The 24,205-nt window shown below is 38.4% G+C and overlaps 1 protein-coding gene across 3 annotated transcripts; it reads right to left on the reverse strand.

Annotated features, from left to right (window-relative positions):
- Positions 1-480: 480 nt before the first annotated feature.
- Positions 481-23,818, reverse strand: psen1 (presenilin 1). 3 transcript variants are annotated; one of them, XM_084392917.1, is made up of 11 exons: positions 23,632-23,818; positions 22,855-22,942; positions 18,123-18,379; positions 12,579-12,720; positions 12,425-12,492; positions 10,814-11,034; positions 9,157-9,255; positions 8,949-9,035; positions 6,815-6,982; positions 4,708-4,826; positions 481-1,471 (listed from the first exon to the last, which is right to left on the reverse strand). In XM_084392917.1, exons 2-11 carry the CDS (start codon positions 22,891-22,893, stop codon positions 1,316-1,318), a joined length of 1,356 nt encoding a protein of 451 aa, XP_084249043.1. In that variant the 5' UTR covers positions 22,894-22,942; positions 23,632-23,818; the 3' UTR covers positions 481-1,315. The 3 variants fall into 3 exon arrangements, with proteins under 3 accessions (XP_084249043.1, XP_084249044.1, XP_084249045.1); XM_084392918.1 differs by having other exon boundaries at positions 23,623-23,673; XM_084392919.1 differs by lacking the exon at positions 23,632-23,818 and adding an exon at positions 23,044-23,628.
- Between the last annotated feature and the right edge of the window lie 387 nt (positions 23,819-24,205).

The following is a 24,205-nucleotide window of genomic DNA, read 5'->3' on the forward strand; positions in this document are numbered from 1 at the left end:
AATGAGCCCCCACGGTGATCCACAATCACATGAGATTAGGGGATAGTCAGTCACACGCACAACGTCCTCAATATTGGAGAGTTCAGATTAACCTTACTTAACCTTATAGAATTACTACAGGTAAACAAATCTGTTAGGTAATATTGAAGTCTTTCATATAGCGTTGTACTGAATTGATGGCAACAAATTAACACAAGAATGGTTGTAAAAATGGTTCACAAATATGTCAAATAGAGCAAACATCTTCTAAAAGCAGTACGTACACAACTGAATGCTCATTGGTCAACAAACGGCGACGTCTGAGTGCATTGCAGGAATACTACATTTTCTTTTTGTGGCCTTGCCAAACGTGATGTGAGTAACTGGATCACAAAACGGTTTGGACCCCCAATGTACATGATATTTACATGATATAGGGCTGAAGAAAAAAACTAAAAACTCAATTCTAAAACTCTTTTAACAGAATATAATACAGAAGACTGAAATTTGCTCAAATGAGCAACCCCTTTATTTGTGAATCTTTCAATTTAGTTACAAAATCTTTTCTTAAAATGACAAGGTGTGGGTAGTATGAAAGTAAAAGTAACTCATAAATCATTTCGCAGGTGAATAAAAAAAAGAAGAGAAACAAAACAACAACAAAAAATTGAACAAACAAAACAGCTCCTGACATCTTGTCCAAACATGAAGGAAATTTAAAAGAGAAAGTTTATACATTCCAAAATTATGCTCCCATACTTTCCAGGAGAGCAAAACAGTAGCTTGGATCAGCACTTGATTTAATGCTAGAGTAAACCAGAACATGTGATGTTGTCTGAAATGGTCAAATGGACACTGTTGGTGATAAGAAAACACAAGGCATCAATCTTAAACTCAAAGTACCTACCTGTGTGCAAACAGTCATATCATTCAGAGGGCTTTGGGTTAATGTTCGCTAAATCAGAGCAGGAGTTAACATAATGCCAAGAGAGTGAATCCAAGATCTGGTGGACAAAGCAAGCTCTGGTCCCATTCCACACAACAGAGTTGATCCAACTCCAAATGAAGTCATCCACTAAGGGTAATGCATTCATACATGTTAGATGACTTTAGATGGTCTCTGTGTTTTCTCCCAAACAAACAAAAGATGTTACCAAAGCAAATATCAGTCACTGGAGAGGCACTGCAATTAATAAAGAGTCATTCAATGCCAAAAACAGCGAATCCAGTCGTGTCCAGAGGAAGAGGAAAGGTGTGCTAGTCTACAGGGTTCACGTTCCCTGAAAGAGGGTTCTGGGAATACGCTGTAGAGTGGAGTGTGTGAGACGTGACCTCTCTAGATGTAGAACTGATGAACAGCCAGCTGATCCATGAAGGGCCGCACGAGGTTATCGGTGGCAAAGTAAAACACCAGGCCGAAGGTTATGGAGATGGGGAGAGCTGGGAGGGCCTTTTTGAAGATCGCCAGGAGGAGAAGAGTTAGGCATAAACCCTGAGGAAAATAATAATATATATATATCAGACTATTGTAAAAAGCTAACAAATTGTGCATTTTTTGTTGCAAAAGTGATTAGGTTATTTGTATTCTTGATTAAATAATACTCTAACATCATTTGTTTGGAGATTACATGTGTGTCTAATGCTATTACATTGATAAACTTAATATAAAATGAAATGCACTTTCTTCTCGGTCCGATTGCAAACGAGCTCTGGGGCGTGAGGTGTGAAAGCCATCCGACCCAACGGACCAATGAACCAAATGATATTATAATTCATAACGGGAAATGCGCTATATGAATAGCAGGAGTGTCTGATTCTGTGAGCATCTCTTCATCTCAAAATGTTGTGTAATTGGGCTTCTCCGTGCGAGAATGCTGTCCCGATGAAGCCTTGATTCCTGCTCTAGCTGCATTCCTGTTATACGTAATGTTATACTGCATTATAACCCCCCCTCCCCTTTTTTATTCACACATTTGTATTCTAGTGTTATTATTATTACTTATCCTCGCCAAATCAATACGGCAAAACATAAGTGACCCTGGAGGATGGGTCACATGGGTCAATTTTTGGAAACTGAGATTTATACACCAATGGGAAGCTTTCAGCTTTTCATTATTATTTCAGCTTTCAGATGATGTATGGTTTGTTATAATAGGACAATATTTGGCCAAGATATTTGAAAATCTGGAATCTGAGGGTGCAAAACATTGAGAAAATCGCTTTAAAAGTTGTCCATTTATGTTGGCGATTGTGCTGCATTCACTCACAAAAATAAATGTTTTATATATTAATGGTAGGAAAATTACAAAATATCTTCATGGAACAAGTCCATACATACCCTTCTCATCTCCGTGCGTGCCGTAACTGTCTGACGCACCCACCGCTAGCCTAGCTTAGCACAAACACTGGAGGTAAATGGCTCCAGCTAGCATACTACATTTGTTTAATGTTTGTGTGTCTTGACAAGTTACATATAAAGCCACAATAAGCTTATGGGGCGAACTTGTCAATCATCTTGATGGATGACGCAGAGGAAACTCTGACCAATAAGAGGACAGTTGTACTCGCATGTGACTTGCGGGAACACATTTTGGTGCGCTCTGAAAGGTTGCCTTGTGAAAGCGAACCGAACCAAGGAGAAAATGCAACATTGTAACAAAGTCGCTCTTTTTCCAGAACAAAACAAACGTCCTCATACGCCTAAACAAACCGAACTAAGGAGAAAACGAGCCAGGTTACAAAACAAACGCTCCAAACTAGTGTTGCACGGTGCACCGATACTTCAAAAGTATCGCGATTCTCAGAAATTAAAAACGTCACGATTCTTACATTTATTAGTATCGATACTTCTAAGAATGACCGCGTTCCAGATTTATAAGGCCGGCGACACACTGGATGCGTGGTGTGTGCGTCTCAGCTGCGTGGCGTGTCCGTTTTAATATCGGCTCCCTTATTAACAGGTTAGAGCTAGCACACTGCCTGCGTGACACACGCGCGCCCGAGCCGCGCGGAAAACGCGTGCATGCTAGAAATAGAACCGACGCCTATTTTTCACGCTACATGCAAGCGTGTTTGAAGCGTTTCCAGGCCAAATAGAATAGGAAAAGATGTTTCTGTCATTTTGACACGAATACATATTAATAAATGACATTTTGATGTTTGAAAGTCTCTAGGTACCTCTCAATACAGAACGAAATATTCTGTAGCCTATTTTGCCATCAACACTGCCGACGTTGTCTTTGCTGCTATATATTTATGTTTAACATGAAGTATAGGCCTTCCACAACTCTCTCCCCATATGTCAAATATATCACCAATGAGGCTTATCATATGTTACCAATATTAAACATTGTTTAATATAATCGCTGTTCATACTTTTATTCCAAGTTCAGAATCAAGATAAAGTTATTACCGGTAACTCTTATGTTTCTTATGATAAATGAGATAATGCTGCTAAATTTATCATTTTTTTACCTTGAATGTCATTGCTCTAATTTATTTTTTATATTTTGATATTTCATATTTTGTTCAAATGTTTAATATATCTGCTGGTCATATGTTCATTTATTAGTGTGTTATATGATTAGAATGTTGTCCCGGTTTTAAAATAAAGCACAGCAATGATATTTAAGAGTGTTTCTCCCTTTTCAGGAAAAGTATCGAAATCGCAATTCTTGACTTGGTATCGGTATCGAAACAATAATTTTGGTATCGTGACAACACTACTCCAAACAAGCCAGGGGCCTGTACCATGATGGTAGTTGAATAAACTCAGGGTTGCAGGATTAGTTTCGAGTTGACAAAACCAAACCAATCCAACCAGGCTTTGTTGGTACCATGATGCTGATCATCAACTTTCTCTGTCAACTCAGGCTTTGATCCTGAGTTTAAGAGTTAGGTGTGACATAAGTAGCGAACAGCCAATCGCATGCTGAGAAATAGTGAAACTGCGAATTCATTTCTCACGAGGGAATCAGCGAAATTCACTTATTAAATAAAATAATTAGCTGTCTATAAGAGGACAACTAAAAGTAAAAGTCTCACTACTGTATATCAGTGCAAGTAAAATGTGTGAAGTTAGTTTAAATACAGTTGATAAAGGTATAGAGAGAACTGAACATGTAGTCATTTTATAGCTTCATCTACTGATTCTAAAGCGTATTTATATGACCTTTATATATGTATTAATTTAAACTCTGCATAATAATAGTAATAGATGAATTAAAATTGTACCTGTGATCGATTTAAAGTATAATAATTACATAAAAAATATTTAAATCATACAAATGTATTATTCTAAATTAGCATTACTAAAAGCCAGACGATTTTGTCTTTAAAAATCATTTGCTATGTAGTGACCTTTAATTTGGAGCAGAAACAGGTGGAGTGACTTTATCGCATCAGAAGTGTCACTTTGCTCACAGCTGATTGGTCAAACGTCAGTCTGGGATCTCGAATCCAGAACATTACATAACCTGCCCCGGAGCAGGTTAGCCGTGCAGCGTAAGATACCATGGCGACGAACTCCGATTAAAGCCAAGCTACTTTCATAGTACCTAAAACCCAGGGTTGGTGGAAACTAAACTGAAACATAGCTGGCTAGCCACCTAAACCGGCTTCATGGTATAGGCCCCAGGTGTGAAACCGTGGCTTAGGTGTGCTAATACATTTTGGGAGAGTAGTACCTGAAAAAATCCTTATTTACTGGGTTTTCTGTGGGATACTTACGATGAGAATGGCCACAAAGCAGGCTAGAGTCGTGTTCCAGTCTCCGCTGGCTGTAGCTGACGCTTTACCCACCAGCATACTGTAAAATATGAAATCTCCCAACCCCAGCTTCACACCCCCTGAAACACACACACACACACAGGTCAGCATGTGCACAGCAGCAGTCAGGGTTTTGTTCGCAGTTATCAATATTATGCAACTTCAACAACCACATTTTCAAAACGCATCCAAAATAATAGCCAACATAATTAAAAAATGTTTTTTTTTACCGCATCACATACAGGCACAGATACATAGTAAACATATATACTTCAGAGAGCAGGGACTTGATTCTCTAATCCTATTTTGCAGCGTTTCCCATTAAATACCTAGATTCTGTTGGACTGCCACAGTCTTATCTGTCCCTCCAGTTTCATAATGAACTGAAAATATTTTTCATATCACATAAAAGATCACTAACGTTGTATTTTGAGCCATCACTTTGGCAAAGAGTCTGTCAATCGAACTAAAATCGAAAGCACAATATGACCTAGTGCGCTTATCAAATCAAAAGGCTGTGATTTAATTAAATAGTTGCGTTTCAAAGCAAAGCGCAAAGTTTACTTTTCGTGATCCAGCGTTTTCAGGGTCAAGTAAAAGTGTGCCAGGGTGACACACTAACCAGGCATTGCTCATTTTACTCACAGTAAACATGACATAAATATGACTCGGGCACTGGGCTCTCAGCGCTGTTAAAATACAAGTCCCGCTTATGACTAAATGTATTTGGCTGATGCGGATAATTACAACAGAAATATCGACTGGCCATTATTTTAAACCAGTGTTCACTAGATCATTAGTGCTACAAAACACCTAGAAATGTACATAAAACAGCTGTGGCCCAACTCACACCAGGCATTAACATGCATCTCAGAATTTATGACTATATCCATCACTTGCTAATATAAGCGTGTCACGGCATGTTGAATCAGAACTATTATTTGAATGTCATCTCAGGACTAGGTGTGTGTAATACTGACAAAAGTGATATCTCGATATTTTCATATTTTGCTGAGTGTGTTTTTGTGTTTTGACTGGTTTAGGTGTGTTGTTGACAGCTGACTCCTGAAGCTTTTCATTTTCAACATATTCTGTGCAGTGAGTGGGGAGTGTACAGTAGGGACAGAAATAAACTTTTTAATTAAGGGCAAATTTTTGCCAACTTTATTGTTTTTCAAGGGCATTTTTACCTTTATAAGAGCATTTTTTTTCTAACCTTATTAGAAGTATGCAATATCTTTGATGTCAAATTCTTACGTTTAATAAATAAATTCCACTAGGATAATAAGACACTATAGAATGTTACAAATAAAATCAAATGAGTATCAAGAAAAAGCATTTTTGCACTGCAGAAGCTGCATCTAAAATCAGCATTTAGATGTATTTACACTGCAAGTACAAATGCATAAACAATGCTATTAAAATAAATGAATGATTAAACAATAAAATAATTTAAAAATAAATAAATAATACTTTAAATTTGAATCTTAAACCGCAGATTGGTCTATGAGACAAATGAGTCAATCATTCAACTGATTCATTCAAGCAGCCGATTAGTGACGGGTCATTCACGAACGTTCACCGCGTCGGTCACGTGACAAAAACCGAGTCTTTCCTTCATTTATGTTCCCTGTAAATTATCTTTGGCTGTATTATAATGATTTCTTAATTCAGAATATGATCAAGATTACATAGGTGGATGTGTTTGGGGAATTTGGCTGTTAAAAGTATAACATTTAAAGCCAGTTAAATGAAGAAAATTACACATTTTGACGAACGAGATCGAATGAGAGAGTCAGTAAAATGATCCGAACTTCTCATCACTACAGCAGATTAATTTAGGAACAAAGCAAGTCATCTTTATGAATTAACCTTTGAATGACTGATTCATTAAAAAATAGAGAATACTGTGTCTAATATGTAACACTATTAACTCCTTGTTTCACAGTTGCAGTCGTGCAGATATTGGGGAAACCCTCACACTTGCTCGTGTGATATTGGTTAAGTCTAATCGCACACCCGCACTTCTCTCGGGATGTTTTGAGCAGAAGCTGATGCTGACACTCACTCTCTTCGTCGTCTTCGGCGGGAGGTCGTGCGGAGGGCATCTCCTGGATCTCTCGTCTGGTCTCGTCGGTGGACTCCATCGGGCCGAGCTGGTGCTGCTGATGATCCACCCACGCTGGCGTGAAACCCCCATCATCCTCCGGCTGAGCTGTGGGCGCCACTGCGACTGCTGGAGACAGAGACACGCCAGGTCATACTGACAGCGCTTTACAGCAGAGTTTAAGAGCTTAACAGAATAAAACCAATGCGAATGCAGTCAGAAATGCTCATGTGACCAGCCTTTATACCATATCAAAAATTAGGATTACTAATGACCAACAGCTAGAATGATTTCTGAAGGATCATGTGACACTGAAGCCTGGAGTAATGATGCTGAAAATTCAGCTTTACATCACAGGAATAAATTACATTTTAAATTATATCACAAAAAGGTTATTTTAAATTGTAATATTTCACAATATTACTGTTTTTACTGTATCTTTGATTAAATAAATCCTTGGTGAGCAGAAGAGACTTCTTTCAAAAACATAAAAAAAATCTTAGACCCCAAATTTGAAAACAGTAGTCAATTAGTAAAGAAACACTACACGTCTGCTCACATATATATACAAACGCGCACATCTATAGACTGAACACGTAATACGCATGTGCACCGTCTGCGTTTTCACAGATCCGTGCAGAGATAACTTTTTTTCATAATTTTTCAAGACTTGCACCAGGGAACTTATATCAGGGTTTGCGTTCTCGAGCCACAGGCACTGTTGTTGTGCGGATGAGCGGACCGGAGCGCATTAAAGGGATAGTTCGGCCAAAAATGATATTTAACCCATGATTTACTCACCCTCAAGCCGTTCGAGATGCATATGTCAATCTTTTTTCAGACGAACACATTTTCAGTTATTTTAGAAAATGTCTTAGATCTTTCAGTGGTTATAATGTGAAGCTATGGGGTCCACCTCCTTCAAGTCCCAAAATGTGCATGCATCCTTCACAAAAGTAATCCATCCGGCTCCAGGGGGATAAACGAAGGCCTTCTGAGGGTAATCCGTGCGGTTTTGTCGTAAAAATATACATATTTAAAACTTTATAAATGAAAATAACTGGCTTCCGGTAGCGGTCGACACGCGTTCACGGAGATGGATGCTGGCGTATGACGTAGGACGTAGCGTAGGAAGCGTCGTGACGTAGAACGAACGTAGAGTTTTGTTTTGCTCTGCTCTCTGGCTGTGCTGTCACGTTCGTTCTACGTCACGAGGCCTTCGTTTATCCCCCTGGAGCCGGATGGATTACTTTTGTGAAGGATGCATGCACATTTTGGGACTTGAAGGAGGTGGACCCCATAGCTTCACATTATAACCACTGAAAGATCTAAGACATTTTCTAAAATAACTGAAAATGTGTTCATCTGAAAAAAGATTGACATATGCATCTCGAACGGCTTGAGGGTGAGTAAATCATGGCTTAAATATCATTTTTGGCCGAACTATCCCTTTAAGGGTTTCCTGTTAGAACGGTGTCGTGTAAGCAGTTAATAACTAATGATCTTCGCAACGGAAGTGAATCAATCAAAACTAACTTTAGATGGACAATAACTTTATTCTAGAGCTGCTGTAAAGCCAAACGATCTCTGTTACTGTAATTTCCTATTATCACTGTAAAGCTGCTTTCAAACAATCTACATTGTTAAAGCGCTGTATAAATGAAGGTGATTTGACTTGACTTCCTCTGTTTACCACTTTCCTCTGACATTCATCCAAGGCTTTCTCAGGAACTCTGGATCATGTCATCTGGCAGGAGAGGAACGACGTCTCAGACCATGTTTAGAGTCAAACCAACGAGAGCACCTTGAAAATGACACTTAACTGGCCTGAGATCAGAAAACCACAAGCCAAAACTATCTCTGTTACTTTAAGTTCCTATTATCACTGTAAAGCTGCTTTGAAACAATCTATATTGTTAAAAGCGCTGGATAAATGAAGGTGACTTGACTAGTGATTATTGGTCAGAGTTTCTCCTTACCAATGTAAAACATAGATCTGAAATGAACATTTCTTCTGTGAAGGAATCGGCTTCATGCACATTATCACCCGCAGTATGAATATAAGAGTGTGTGTGATTCTGCAGCAAAGACTCACCCTGGTTCTCCTGCTGAGGAACTGGATGGCTGGCATTATTCCTGGTCTCCGCAACGTCCGCCATATTAAACAGCCACACCATGGTCGCTGACAGATCAAAGGAGCACACATGTAAATGCGACAGGAACAACTAAATACTAAACGACAGGAACGACTAAAACACTCAGAAGGCTGAGAAGACACAAGTGCTGAGAGGTGTTTTACGTACAGGAGTAGATGAGCGCTGGGAAAATGGGTTCATTCCTCTCTTGAGCCGTTTCTACGAGGATACGCAGAGGTCCTTTTGGGCACAACACTGCCAACAGATCTACAGAAGTGCAGGAAGACAAACATCACAGCATTAGTTTACACAACATATCATTTTTATTTATGATTAAAATAATCAATATTCAAATTTGGCAGTAATAACGGCACACACTCAAACTCTTAGGATCTCGAAGTTCATTTTGAGTTAGACATGAACAGTTGAGACCGGATCATTGAGTCAGTGAGTTGTTGACTCGAGAACAGCTGCCATCATGAATCGTTCAGAGTGATTTGCGAACCAATTCAACTGGTTCTTTGAAAATAATTAGCTTATTCACGAATCACAGTACGGGTGTCAATTTCTTCAGTTTGAAATTGTTTATGAAATGCAAAAAGTATGATATTATGCACTGGAATGTATAAAAGCAAGTTTACCAAAATAAAATAATCCAATAAAGTACAGACACAGACACAAAAGTACAAAATACTGTATATTAGAGATGCACCGATATGGAAATTTTGTCCGATACCAATAACTCTTTATATTTGAAAGCCGGTGACCAATATATTGGGCGATAAATCTAAATCCAAATTTTTATATAATTTTTGAAAGCAAAATATCGAACAATTTTATATCATTTCTGAGAGCTGGTTACAAAAACAAAAGTCTCACCATTCAAATCCACGTCCCAAGCACACAATTTTAATGTTCTCATTATAATTTTATGCAGCCTATATGACTTTTTTTGTTTTTTTGTTAAGTGATTTCAATCATATTTCAAGCAATTCAAAACCATCATGTTGAGCAGGGCGCATCTGAAGCGTCTCAGCTGAAGGAAATAATCCATTATTTATCGGCTTTAATATATAGGCCAATCGGGCCGATAGCGATAACATCAAAAATGAACATATATCGGCCGATACCGATATGATGGCCGATATATCGTGCATCCCTACAGTATATGAGTAAGCAATAAGGTACGAGAGGCTGTGCTGTATCGTGAATAATGGCTGAAGGGCGTTGTTAGGCGTGTAGCGGAGGGATTGGATCTTTCATGAAGTATAATCACTAAAAGCTGGAAAAAATAGTCCCTGACCGTAAACAGCAACAGAAGTTACATGCATTATTTCGCCATTAGATGGCGTCAGTAGTGAAGCCTGTCAGTAGTGAAGACTTTTACATTGAAAGGACTCAAACTTGTGAACACGGAAAAGCAAGACGCAACTGACACATGACTAGGGCTCGGGAAAACCCCTTAACTGTTAAAAGGACAAGATATGGCAGCGGACATTCAGAATTTTTTATGATGTATATAGGACTGACCTGAAGGGAAATGCTATGTCTACTGTCAATGCAGGAACACTCGCTTACTCGATCTCTCACACACAATACTCTACTCTAGCTTCAATGAACAAAGCTATCAATGAGATCAAACATATGTTTAAGTTGCTAAGAGTGGTTGCTAGGGGTATTGTGTAGTGATACACAGAACCGTTGGGTGAAGCGGTCATAGCCGTGTTTTATCGTGAATAAAACCCAGCTGTTGACCAATCAGAATCAAGGATTGGAACTAGCCATTTTATAACTGTAAATATGAACCAGATGAACTTTCACTGACCGTAGACGGATATGGCAGCGAGGATGAGCCAGGCGGTCCACTCGGGGAGGTACTTGATGAAGACCAGGGCCATGAGAGCGCTGATCATGATCAGATACGCCTGCTGGAGCCGCAGAGGACCCTTCCAGTGGATGCAGATCATTCCCACCACACCGAAGTTCCAGATGATCAGCGCCACCGTGAAGTAGTCCATTGCCACGTTGTACGTCTTGAACACTTCCCTGGTGTGAAGAAACACAGTGCATCTGTCATCATACCATAAGATGAGCATTGGTAACTACGTTTGTACTGTTTTTACACTGGCAAAAAAAAAAAAAAAAAAAAGCCAAAACATTTTAAAATATAATTGTGACTTTTTATCTCATAATTGCGAGTTTCTCAGTGACATCTTTTCTCAGAATTGTGAGATATAAAATCGCAATGGCGAGTTATAAAGTCCAATTCTAAGAAGAAAAGAAAAAGACTGACTTTTTTCTCAGAATAGCGAGTTTATATCTCTCAACTCTTACTTTATAACACACAATTGCAACTTTATATCATGCTATTCAGAGATAAAAAGTCGGTTATCTTTTAAATTTTTTCTTCTGTGATGGAAACAATCTTCCAATCCATACAAATGCTTAAGAGTCTATGACTGCATCATTATTGAAGTGATTATTATGTTTCTAGCATGTTATATGTTTAGCAACAGCTCTTCTAACCCTAATTGATAGAGTGTGAAGCTTTTCATTTCTTAAACAATCAAACACATCATGGCCATATTCCAGGATGACAATGTCAAGATTCATCAGACTCAAACTGTGAAAGAATGGTTGTGAGGAGCATGAAGAATCATTTGCACGCATGAACTGGCACCTCTGAGTCCAGACCTTAAAGGGTTAGTTCACCCAAAAATGAAAATTCTGTCAGTATTTGCATGTGTCACACGCATCACACACATGACCAGCATCGGCCAATAGTGAGCCTACGTGTGACGTACAACACAGAAGCGCTGTGCTGTTTTACTACGTGAACTCACTCGAGGCCCAGAGAGAAGGAAATGAATAGTGGAATAAAGTCGTTTTTTTGGGGGGGGGGGGGGGGGGGGGGGGTTTGCGCACAAAAAGTATTCTCGTCACTTTATAAACTTAAGATTGAGCCACTGGAGTCACTTGGACTAAATTAACGATGTCTTTAACAACTTTTCTGGGCCATCAAGTTTCAATCCCTTAGAAGCCTATGGAGGAGTGATCCAGCTCTCAGATTTCATCAAATATCTCTTAATTTGTGTTCCGAAGATGAACGAAGGTCTTACGGGGTTGGAACAACATGAGGGTGAGTAATTACTGACAGAATTTTCATTTTTGGGTGAACTAACCCTTTAAATTCATTGAAAGTCTTTGGGATGTGCTGGACTCTTGCATTGTCAATACTAGATCTTGACCAAAAACGTATGCGCCTCTTGATGGAAACGACGTCACAACATTTAGTGTGGTTGTTTAAGAAATGTAAAGCTACTCACTCCATCAATTAGGGTTAGAAGAACTGTTGCCAAACATATAACATGCTAGAAACATAATAAACACTTCAATAATATTGAAGCCCAACGCTAGGACAAGAAACGGATCTCACCCCAAATAAATGAAGGAGAAAAAGAAGAGGAGGAGAAGGTTGGAGAAGAACAGCCAGGCTTGAATCACCTGCAAAAAAACAAACAAAAACAAGTCATGAACCTGCAGCATGAGAGCACAAATCATGAGTGTGATACTAACACCAGTGAACCGACCTTGTAGCATCTGTACTTGTAGAGCATCACCAGCACAAGCGTCATGACCACGATCACACTGATCATGATGGTGGCGTTCAGCATGGAGTTCAGAGCGCGCTGACCCACCGTCTCCGTGTCCTCGCGAAACGGGGTGTAGATCCTGCGAACACACACACACGTCATTCTCAAAACTGTCTATTGCCCGACACACTTCATTCTCAAGTAACTTTATATAAATAGAAAACAAAAGAGGGGAAATTTCAACTGTGAGAGATAATAGTGCTCTTTCACTTGAACACAGACGGGCGGCTTCCCGGATTAAGACGTGATCAGGCCTTAATCTAGAATCGTTAATCATGGCTTTCTGAAATACAGATTAAGTGCAGATTACCAACACCTGGACTATGATGAAGCCTTGAACTAAAATAAACAAGATTCGTTTAAAACCGAGTGTGCTAATCTGAATTAGCACGGCTAAAGTTGCCTATTAAACATGGAATGAACCAAGAAAAGCTTAAACTTGAGAAGCAAATTGAAGGAAAACAATGGCAGGAGAAAAAAAGACTAATTAAAAACATGAATTAAATGGAAATGAACACACATCTACAAGGAAAACACAACTTTAGGTAAGAATCGTCAGCTTGACAACAATCTCAGGGTTGACATTACAGTAGACAATACAGTTGTTGTGTAAAAAACATCACAATAAACATAAAAAATAAATGAAGTCCCAGCCCCAGCTGCGGACTCCCGATGAGAGGCGTTTAAGAGCTGCTAATGAATATACTGAGCACTTCTTGGATGAATTCCTGAGAGCTCTGGAGAACATGACAGATGATGACCATGATTTCCTGGAGGAAGAGCAGCGACTTCAGGACTAAACTGTCCTGGCTTACATTAAACCTTCCAGGAAGCAGGTTTAACTTCAGATTAATGATGTGTTTTAAAGACACACACACACACACACTCTCCCGTTAAAAAGTTTGGCATCGGTAATATTTTTTTATGTCTCTCCTGCTCACCAAGGTGGGATTTATTTGATCACAAATACAGTAAAGCTGCTTTTATTCAACATTTATTATTATTATATCATTATTGAAAACAGTAGTGTTTTTTTTATTTTTTTAAGGATTCTGAAAGTTGAATAGAATGTTATAAAGATCAGCATATCTGAAATAGAAAGCTTTTGTAACATGATAAATGTCTTTACTGTCACGTTTGATCAATTTAATTCATCCTTGCTGAATAAAAGTATTAATTTCTTTCAAAAAAAAAAAAAATCTCTTACTGACCCCAAACTTTCACAGTTCTAGTGTGTTTGGTTCTCTCTCAGACAGCGATGAGGGGTCAGTGGGACATTAGCGCAGTCTAGAGGACAGTCACTGTAACTGCATCACTGGACACTGACCAGCTTCAGACGATTCTTCTCTCATAAACCACTGAGGCACAGATGATTTAAACTACAGACGGTAAAATAGGGCATGTGGTTTATTGCTACAAAATGGTGCCAGAACAACTCGATCATTTCAGACAATCAGTCGAATCTGACAAACGAAGGTGTTTGCCGTGTAAAAAAGCTCTAATATTCTCTTGCCTCAACATACGTCTCAGGCCCTCCTTCAATGCGCATATATGGGAGTGTTTTTCACACATTTTATTATCAGCCAGACACAAATCTTAAGCCTGATCAACACAAAAATCTGCATGATTTTTTAAATTTGAAGCTGGGATGAATTATGCACAGATATTTACAGTTTTTCACATTTGCTCAGACACATTACTTGTTGAAACGTTCACTTATGTTCTCAAAACATTAAACACAAATCCAAATTTTAAAACTAAACCTCTGAATTTTCTGGCAAAGTCAAACAATCGCTTCAAAATCATTTCACCTGTACTCAAAATCAAACAATGCTTTCAGATCATACACACACGAGTCAATATTATAAACACTACAGATCATTCATTAGACACTACATCAAAAAATGGAGAACACACACAAAAATTTTTTTATATTCTATACAGTAAACATTTTTTTGCAATTGCATAAAGTATAGTAATTGCAACTGAGTAAGGTGAATATATTGTATACTGTATGCACTGCAAGTGTAGTATTGTGCTGAATATTGAATAGTAGGCCTATCGAATGTCTGTATTGTATTGAATGTCTGTATTATCTGGAAGCTTGTTTCCACCACAGAATAAAAAAAGGTAATTGCGACTTTTTATCCCACAATTCTGACTTTTTATCTCAGAATTGCGTGATATAAAGTCGCAATTGCGAGTTATAAAGTCAGAATTGTGTTATAAAGTCAGAATTATGAGATATAAACTCGCAATTCTGACTTTATAACATGCAATTGCGAGTTATAAAGTCAGTATTGTGGGATATTAAGTCGCAATTCTGACTTTATAACATGCAATTGCGAGTTATAAAGTCAGTATTGTGGGATATAAAGTCGCAATTCTGAGGAAAAAAGTCACAATTATCTTTTAAAATGTTTTATTCTGTGGCAGAAACAAGCTTCCATTGAAAATACTGCAAAAGACAAAAATGTCAAACAAAACTCTACATGAAAGCATGTTACACTACACTCAAATACTGTAAGTAATGCACCTACAAAACCAAGGTCAGTGAGAGATTTTATTCTGCTTGTGCATCATGTCTTCCTGCTGGCTCTGGCCTGAGGACTTTGTCCACATCACAAGCAATGTCGTCTCTCAGTCGACGGGAAAAACCTTCTAGCCTGACAGATCTCGCCTCGACAACACCTTCCTCGTCCTCATCCTCATCCTCTCCCTGTCAGATTGTTTCCATCTATTGTTTGTATCATCTTTCAGGGTACACTCCGAATTGGCTCATATTTCACACAGCTGGTTTGATCACACCATTAAAAATAACCGTGAACAATCTGGAGTCGTTGTGTGTAAGCGATGACAACTGTGTTTAACTTTCGCCTTGTGTTCAGTGTTTTGCGACACAAATGTATCTCAGTGTAAAATGTGTTTTAATGAATGAGAATGTGTTCAGAGATTTGCAAACAGTGTCTTAACTGCCTAAACTTTGCAGAAAGAGTGATATATTCGACATATTGGTTTGCCTATTGAGAATTTGGTTCAGAGAGTGGAGTTTAGTGTCTTAGCAATTGTGAAAAACTGTAATATTAGGTGTTATGGGTTTGTTCAATCAACTTACTTAATCCAACACTAACTATAAGCTGAAGTAATAGAGATGCTTGTGATATTCAGAGCAGGACTGTGATCATTCCTGCATTAAAGGGATAGTTCACCCAAAAATGAATATTAGCCCATGATTTACTCACCCTGAAGTCATCCTAGGTATGACTTTCTTCTTTCAGACGAATACAATCTGAGTTATTTAAAAAAATGTTCTGGCTCTTCCAAGCTTTATAATGGGAGTGAATGGGTTTTTGTTTTAGGAAGTCCATTAAAGTGCATCTATTCATGATTAAAGGGATAGTTCAGGATTTTAGACATGAATCTCTATAGCTTCCCCATAAGCAGTGTGGTGCATTGACCATGACTTACCCCCGACAGCGTCCTGTGAGCCGAGCTCCGGTCCAGTTTTGGTCAAGATGAAATTAGTCCGGCAAGTTTGCTGGGGTCACGGCAATAAAGCTTTTTTCTTCTCAAATCAATATGTGTTCAAAAGAGTGATATATTTGCAGCACAAAACCGCTGTCTATGGAGAGGTCAGACCTCGTAATGGCTTGGCACTATTTTCTTCCCCGTCATATCACTGCGCGCTGCCGCTACCTACAGCCAGCTGGGAGCCGCGCACGTGTCACTTTGTTTACAGCTCGTAAAGAGAACGATAACATGTCTGACTACAGCAGCTGATAAAGCTTCTTTTTTGCCAGTTTGGTGTTCACATTGAAGCCCAGAGCAATGAGCCAAAGTCGCCTCAGAGCAACATCTGCCACAGGAAATCTTTGAAATGTGTGAGGAGAAAGCGCCACATCTTTGTTTGTACAGTCCGGATAGTCACAATTCCGCACCATTTTCTACAAAGCTTGTACAAACTGATCGCTCTTGGTGAGTAGCTATGTTAGCTCGTTCGTGTAGCTGTTCTGAGCACGTAAACACTGCTGTAAACACTGCCGAACAACTGAAAAAGTGGTGTGCGCCTGCGCAGCTCGCAGCTGGCTGTAGGTAGCGGCAGCGCGCAGTGATATGACAGGGGAGAAAATAGTGCCAAGCCATTACGAGGTCTGACCTCTCCATAGACAACGTTTTAGTGACGCAAATATATCACTCTTTTGAACACATATTGATTTGAGAAGAAAAAAGCTTTATTGCCGTGACCCCAGCAATCTTGCCGGACTAATTTCATCTTGACCAAAACTGGACCGGAGCTCGGCTCACAGGACGCTGTCGGGGGTAAGTCATGGTCAATGCACCACACTGCTTATGGGGAAGCTATAGAGATTCATGTCTAAAATCCTGAACTATCCCTTTAAAGTGCTCGACACGGCTCTCCGGGGGTTAATAAAGGCCTTCTGAAGGGAAGCGATGCGTTCGTGTAAGAAAAATATCCATATTTAAAACTTTATCGACTAAAATAACTAGATTCCGGCAGACGGCCGTACGCATCGAAGAGTAGCGCAATAAGCAAATATGAAATGACATTCACATTAATTCACACTTTAAATTTGGAAACAATTGTTCTTAACTTGAACTTGACGCACAACGTAATGACGAACGCGGTTGACCAGCCCTGTGTGTTTGAATTGGCGTCAATTGCCGCCATTACGTTGTGCGTCAAGTTCAAGTTAAGAACAATTGTTTAAAAGTTAATGCGTGAATTAAAGGTCCATTGCGCAAGAACTATGCCCCCTTCTGGCGACACGCGAAACTGCAGCCAGAGTTGTGCATGCGGTTACGTGGAGTTTGCGTTGGGGTTTGGAATTGAACTAGAAGCCGGTCTCTTTGAATCCATCTTCTACTTTTGCAAAAGTTGCTTGAGTTGTCTTCGCTGATGCGGATAATGGCGGCGAATACACAAACCTGCCAGACATAGCCAGGTGAGCGTGAACGCGCATGACGTCACGCCCAGTCGATTCCGTCCCGAATCCCTCTTATTTATTTTACTGTACAGGATTATAGAGGCAATCGCAGTGATCATAGAAGGGCTCATTCAGCCCATCAGGCAATTGTTTAAGCATGTATGGGTTAGAAATAGGTATTAGGTATTTAGTATAGGTATTTTTAACATGAAAAGTTGCTTAATGCACCTTTAAAGTGAATGTCATTTCATATTTGCTTATTGCGCTCACTTGCGCCCTCGTGTAGACATAGGAGACAATACAGTACTTTTTTCCTCTGACTTTAAGTATTGTCTTTAGAATTAGGATATAATTCGAATTTTGATAATATTCAAGAAGCTTTTCAGCCATTTTGACAGCCCTACAACAAATATGGGGAAAACAGTGTTTTTGTAACATTCAAGCATGAAAACCTATTTTAGTGGAGCCCGAAAACAAAATCAAGCCTTTGTTAAAGTGCATAATAGGAAGATTAGATTCCAGTGATGATACTCACAGCTGCTGTCCGTCCTTTTGCGTGTAGAAACTGACCGATTTGATGGTTGCCACAACCACCACCATACACAGCGTAACGGGAATGAACAGCATGATCACATGTTTAGCCCCATATTTGAGAGTCAGCTCCTCGTCCTCGTCCTCCTCGGCGTCGGTGAGCACCTGTGGGGGTCGAGCGCTGGGCGGCTGTCCGTTCATCTCCACCTCGTTCCTGCCGGGAGTCTCCGTGTGCCGGACGATCTCCGCTCCGTCATTAGACTACAAGAGAGAGAGAGAGAAATAAAGCAGAACGAGAGTGAATGAAAGGCTTCGCTCGACTCTACCATTCAAATGTTTAGGGTTTAGTTTTTAAATTAAGTCTCTTCTGCTCACCAAGACTGCATTTACTTTATAGTAAGACAAAATTACAGTAATAACGGTAAAATTGTGAAATATATATCTACAATGAAAAATGATCTACCATATAACATTTACCAATCCCTAAAATACATAAGCAACTAATAGATAATAGTGTTTAAAATAGTCATCTAACATAAACGTTTGTAAATATATAATATGTGTGAGTGTGTGTGTGTATGAGTGTGTGTGTGTGTGTGTGTGTGTGTGTGTGTGTGTGTGTGTGTGTGTGCGTGCGTGTATATATAGATAGATAGATAGATAGATAGATAGATAGATAGATAGATAGATAGATAGATAGATAGATAGATAGATAGATAGATAGATAGATAGATAGATAGATAGATAGATAGATAGATAGTACCAGTCAAAAGTTTGGAAACATTACTATTTTTAAATTTTTTTGAAGTCTCTTCTGCTCACCAAGGCTTCATTTATTTGATCAAAAATACAGTAAGAACAGCAATATCGTAGTATATTATTACAATTTAAAAAAATGGTTTTCTATTTTAATATACTTAAAACTGTAATTTATTCCTGTGATCAAAGCTGAATTTTCAGCATCATTACTCCAGTCTTCAGAGTCACATGATCCTTCAGAAATCACTCTAATATGATGATTTGATGCTCAAGAAACACTTCTGATTATTATCAATGTTGAAAACAGCTTTTGCTCTTCATATTTTTGTGGAAACATGATACATTATTCTCAGGACTCTGATCACGATAATTGCTGACGTGGAGCTCTTTTGATAACTTATTACAACAAGAACTCTGAACCTTTACATACAATAAAATAATACACAAGAATGTATACAGTAAACAAATGCTTCAAACAGATTAAAGTGCAAAAGAACACAACTATCGAGGACAATAATTAAGAATCAGAACATTTGCATATCTTACTCCACATTAAAATTGTTTTAGTGTAAACAAATAAAAAAATAAATAGCCTATTATATCCAAGTATTTGGTGCTGTGATGAATATGAAAATCTGAATGACTGTTTGTTTCTGGTTTCCACTAGTAAGTGCCTCCAACAAATCTCTGTCAAAGATGTAATGCCATGAACCTGAGGAAACGGACATTAACATCAAGAAAACTAACAACGTGTGCTATCTGATGAATCTGCAAGAAGGATTTCAACACGCGTGTCCAAGTTCATCCCGGCAGTGACGAGGAAACGAACACATTGAAAAAGTGCCAGATTTCTCCAGCTGGACTCAGATACGTGTCGCCTGAAGCTACAAACACTGATAAATACCTCAAGCCCTCATAGCTTTATCTGACATGGGTGCGGTTCGCTCTTACACAACCTCCCTGAACACACCTCTTCTGATCTGCTCCACACACCAGTGTGTGTCATCATGGGAAATCTCAATGCAGAAACAACATGATGATCCAAACTATAAATAACATCCTCCTTACACCAGAAACCTCTCACTCTGAAGCCACAGAGGAGCAATCATTGTATCACTTTATTCAGAGAAAAAGTCGACATTATCCACTCTCTCCTATCTAGCTCCCGCCTGTTGATCCATACCGTTCTGTTGTTTATCTCACAGCGAGAGATTGAGGACATCATCGTCAGCTTGTGCCCTGGACCCTTTTCCCACAGCATTGCTGAACTCAAACCTCAGTGTCATAAGTCCCATGATCACTGAGGTCCTCCAGCTACACTGAAAACTGCTGTCATCAGAACACTTCCCAGAAAACCCACGTTGGACCCAGAAGTTATTGCCAACTACAGGCCGGTCTCCAACCTTCCCTTTCTTTCCGAAGTGCTGGGAAAGGTAGTTGCTGCGCAGCTTCAGGTCCATATAAAACAAAACCATTTGCAGTCTGGTTTCGGCTCTGGTCAGGGTCACAGACGACCCGTTGAGGACAGCAGACGCTTGCTCCCCATCTCTTCTCCTCCTAACGGACTGCAGCGTTCGACACTGCGGATCATGACATTCTCCTCCATCGACTTCATTCCACTACAGACCTTATTCACAGCAGCGCCATCTTTGATTTTTAATGGGAATGAAAGCGAGGATGAGCGGGACAGACATGCATCTCTTCAATGGGCTGTACTGTTATTTAATGTGTTTTTGGATTGTTCTGCTCATGAAACACAGGGAAAATATCTCATTTCAGTTGACAAAAAACTCCCGACGATATAAGCTGTGGAAAACTGTACGTAATCTAGGAGCTTCATCCAGCTTTTTACAGCGGATGCCACTGGAAACACGGCAAGTCTATAATCCCTCACAGCCTCACTTCACATACCTGTCGAGGCGCTGCTCTGAATAAGGTCTATTGGTTTATCAATCCCACGATTCGATGCAAGATGATTCTCGATTCTGAATCAAATTTTTATTCAATGCTAGATTTAAAATCTATGATCAAATCTAAAGTCAAATCTACGCATATATCGAAATTTGATTCAAAATCGAGAATCGAACGGCAGAGAAATGACCAGCAGCTCCTGTTAGTAGGGATGGGACGGTATGAAAATTTCATATCACGATAATAGTGACCAAAATTATCGTGATTATCAATATTATCACGAAGTTAAGAAGTTATAAGTTTTATATTTGAAAATCAACAAACAACAAATAAAACAAGCTCTATGCACTTTTTTAAGCAAGATTATATTATGCAGCATTTCCTTCCTTATAATGACCGTCGTCAATAGCAACGCATTATAACACAGCACACATCACAACGGACCATCCATAATCCATAAACTGGATTTACAGTGAGTTATTAAAATCGCGATAATCAAACACGGTTTTAATGATAATTCAATTTTAAACGCTAATAATAACCGTCAGTACATTTTATCGTGGTTTATAGAGAAACCGGTAATCGTCCCATCCCTACCTGTTAGTCTCAATCGAGCGAGAGTTATTTAGCTTAAATTATACACACCTCATAACTGCGTTCATTTAATCTAGCGTTCATATTCGCCACTTTTACATCATTAAACTGAATGAGCATCAAGCCGACAGACATATCTATGAAAGGAAGTGACTGTCATGTGGATCTGTGTTGCGTTTCTCAAAAGCATCGTAAGCCTAAGTTGATTGGTTGTAATCGTTCTACGATCAATTGAAGCATAAATGCTTAAACGACGTCTCAGACCATGTTTAGAGTCAAACCAACGAGAGCACCTCGAAAATGACACTTAACTGGCCTGAGATCAGAAAACCACAAGCCAAAACTATCTCTGTTACTTTAAGTTCCTATTATCACTGTAAAGCTGCTTTGAAACAATCACAATGAGTACAAGGTCTCTCTCCTCACACACAAGTGTATGTATGACGACACCCCCCCTTACCCCTTATATATATATATGTGTGTGTGTGTGTGTGTGTGTGTGTGTGTGTACATATACAGTACCGGTCAAAAGTTTGGAAAAAGTACTATTTTTTATGTTTTTGAAAGAAGTCTCTTCTGCTCACAAAGCCTGCATTTATTTGATCAAAAATACAGAAATATCAGTAATATTGTAAAATATTATTACAATTTCAAATAATGCTTTTCTATTTTAATATACTGTAAAATGTGATTTATTCCTGTGATCAAAGCTGAATTTTCAGCATCATTACTCCAGTCTTCAGTGTCACATGATCCCTCAGAAATCACTATAATATGATGATTTATGATCAATGTTGGAAACAGTTCTGCTGCTTAATATTTTTTTTTATAACCTGTGATACTTTTTTTCAGGAATCATTGATGAATAAAAAGTTTAAAAGAACAGCATTTCTTCAAAATAGAAATCTTATCTAACACAATAAATGTCTTTACCACTTTTTTTATTTATAAATTGAACACATCCTTGCTGAATAAAAGTATTAATTTCTTTAAAAAAGAGAAAAGAAAAACAATGACTGACCCCAAACTTCTGAACGGTACGTGTATATTGTTAGAAAATATTATTATTTTAAATAAATGCTGTTCTTTTTAATCATCAAAGAATCCTAAAATAAGCATCACATGTTATAAAAAATATTAAACGGATTTCAACATTGATCATAAATCATCATATTAGAGTGATTTCTGAAGGATCATGTGACACTGAAGACTGGAGTAATGAGGCTGAAAATTCAGATTTGATCACAGGAATAAATTACAGTTTAATGTATATTAAAATAGAAAACCAATATTTTAAATTGAAATAATATTTAACAATATTACTGTTTTTACAAAAAACATTAAAACTAGTAATGTTTCCAAACTTTTGACCGGTACTCCACATACACACATTTTTATGTCAGATGCTATAAATCGATTTGACAGCACTAGTTTAAAACAATCACAATATATGCCTCACAAATCAGACTTACCACATTATTGACCGTATTATTTTCCACATGATCGGCCATCGATGCTGTGAAGAGACCCAGGGATCATAGAAACACCAGGACCTGTGGACTGAGAACATAATAACCTCAATAACAGCTTCAGAAACTTTATGATCTCAGACTGAGTTTAAGCCTAATAACTTTCAGAAAGAAGAACTTATAGTAAGTTACCTAATATCAAGATATAATCTCTTTTCAGAAAAGCACTGTGATTGCACCAAGGGAACTTACAGTAATGATATCAGATGGCAATATTATTGTACTTTAATATAAATACAACGACTAACGTTACCATCTTCTCAGAAAGTGTGGTATTTACATAACTCTCCAGTGGTAACGTGACTTCAAAGAACACCATGGTAATACTTTAGTCAGTTTAGTGTATCTTGAACCCATGGTTTCCCCCTGGTATTAGATTTAACCACACACAGCAGAAGAGCTTCCTCAAATCTGATTCTGCGAAACCGCTTCCTTTTCCACTTCAAATCGAGTGAAACCGATTTTTCTTTTTTTATTTCCGGTGAAGAACTTTTGAATTAAATAAACGAGCAACGCTTTATTTCATTACAATGTAGCTTCAGGCTAGTTAGCGCATCTCATAGCCGTTTGATTGTCTACTGTAACTAGGAATTAGGTGTAACGTTAAGTAAAAACTTCACAACCAAAAGGAGACATCCATATAGTCGTACACCCGTTTATGTAAAATGAAGAAACGGAACTGTTCAAATAACATAATTTCTAGATGAATACCTGACCAACCTGGAGTCTGAATTCAGAATGTTAAAAGCCCAATACTGTGAAGCGCGACACGGTCAGACAGAGGCGTAGCAAAGGTCAAAACAGTTCGTTTTTCAAAATAAAGGTCGCGTTCAACGAGATAAAATTATTAGTTTCCAACACGTTGCCTGCGTCCCAATGTGCATACTATCCATCCTAAAAAGTATGTGACATTAGTAATTGTCAATACTATTTAGGGCGGATAGTATGCACATTGGGACGCAGGGGTTGTTTAACTTCTTACTAGGGTCACGCAAGTGTGACTTTTTCCCCCTCATAATTTCAAGATATAAACTCGCAATTGTGATAAGTCAGAATTGCGAGCTATGCATTTTTTTTTATTCCGAATTCTGACTTTATTTCTTAGAATTGAGAGAAACAAAGTCAGAATTGTGAGTTTATATCACACAATGAAAAGTCGCTATTACCTTTTTTTATTCAGTGGTGGAAACTTAAGGAATTTTAACTATTATTTTTTTTTTTTTTTTTTTTTTTTTTTTTTTTTTTAAAGGATTATCCAAAGTCCCATATACACAACATATACACAAATCAAAAG

The sequence above is a fragment of the Rutilus rutilus genome, assembly GCF_951802725.1.
Source record: "Rutilus rutilus genome assembly, chromosome: 21".
Classification (NCBI taxonomy): domain Eukaryota; kingdom Metazoa; phylum Chordata; class Actinopteri; order Cypriniformes; family Leuciscidae; genus Rutilus; species Rutilus rutilus.

What these genes read in the sequence shown, in the direction of transcription:
- psen1 (XM_084392917.1), bottom strand. Translation starts at nt 22,893, where the DNA reads ATGGCCGATCATGTGGAAAATAATACGGTCAATAATGTG. An exon ending in CAAAAGGACGGACAGCAGCT is followed by an intron (nt 12,721 to 18,122) that starts GTGAGTATCATC and finishes GTGTGTTCGCAG; the next exon opens with GATCTACACCCCGTTTCGCG. An exon ending in CGCTGCCATATCCGTCTACG is followed by an intron (nt 9,256 to 10,813) that starts GTCAGTGAAAGT and finishes GCACTTCTGTAG; the next exon opens with ATCTGTTGGCAGTGTTGTGC.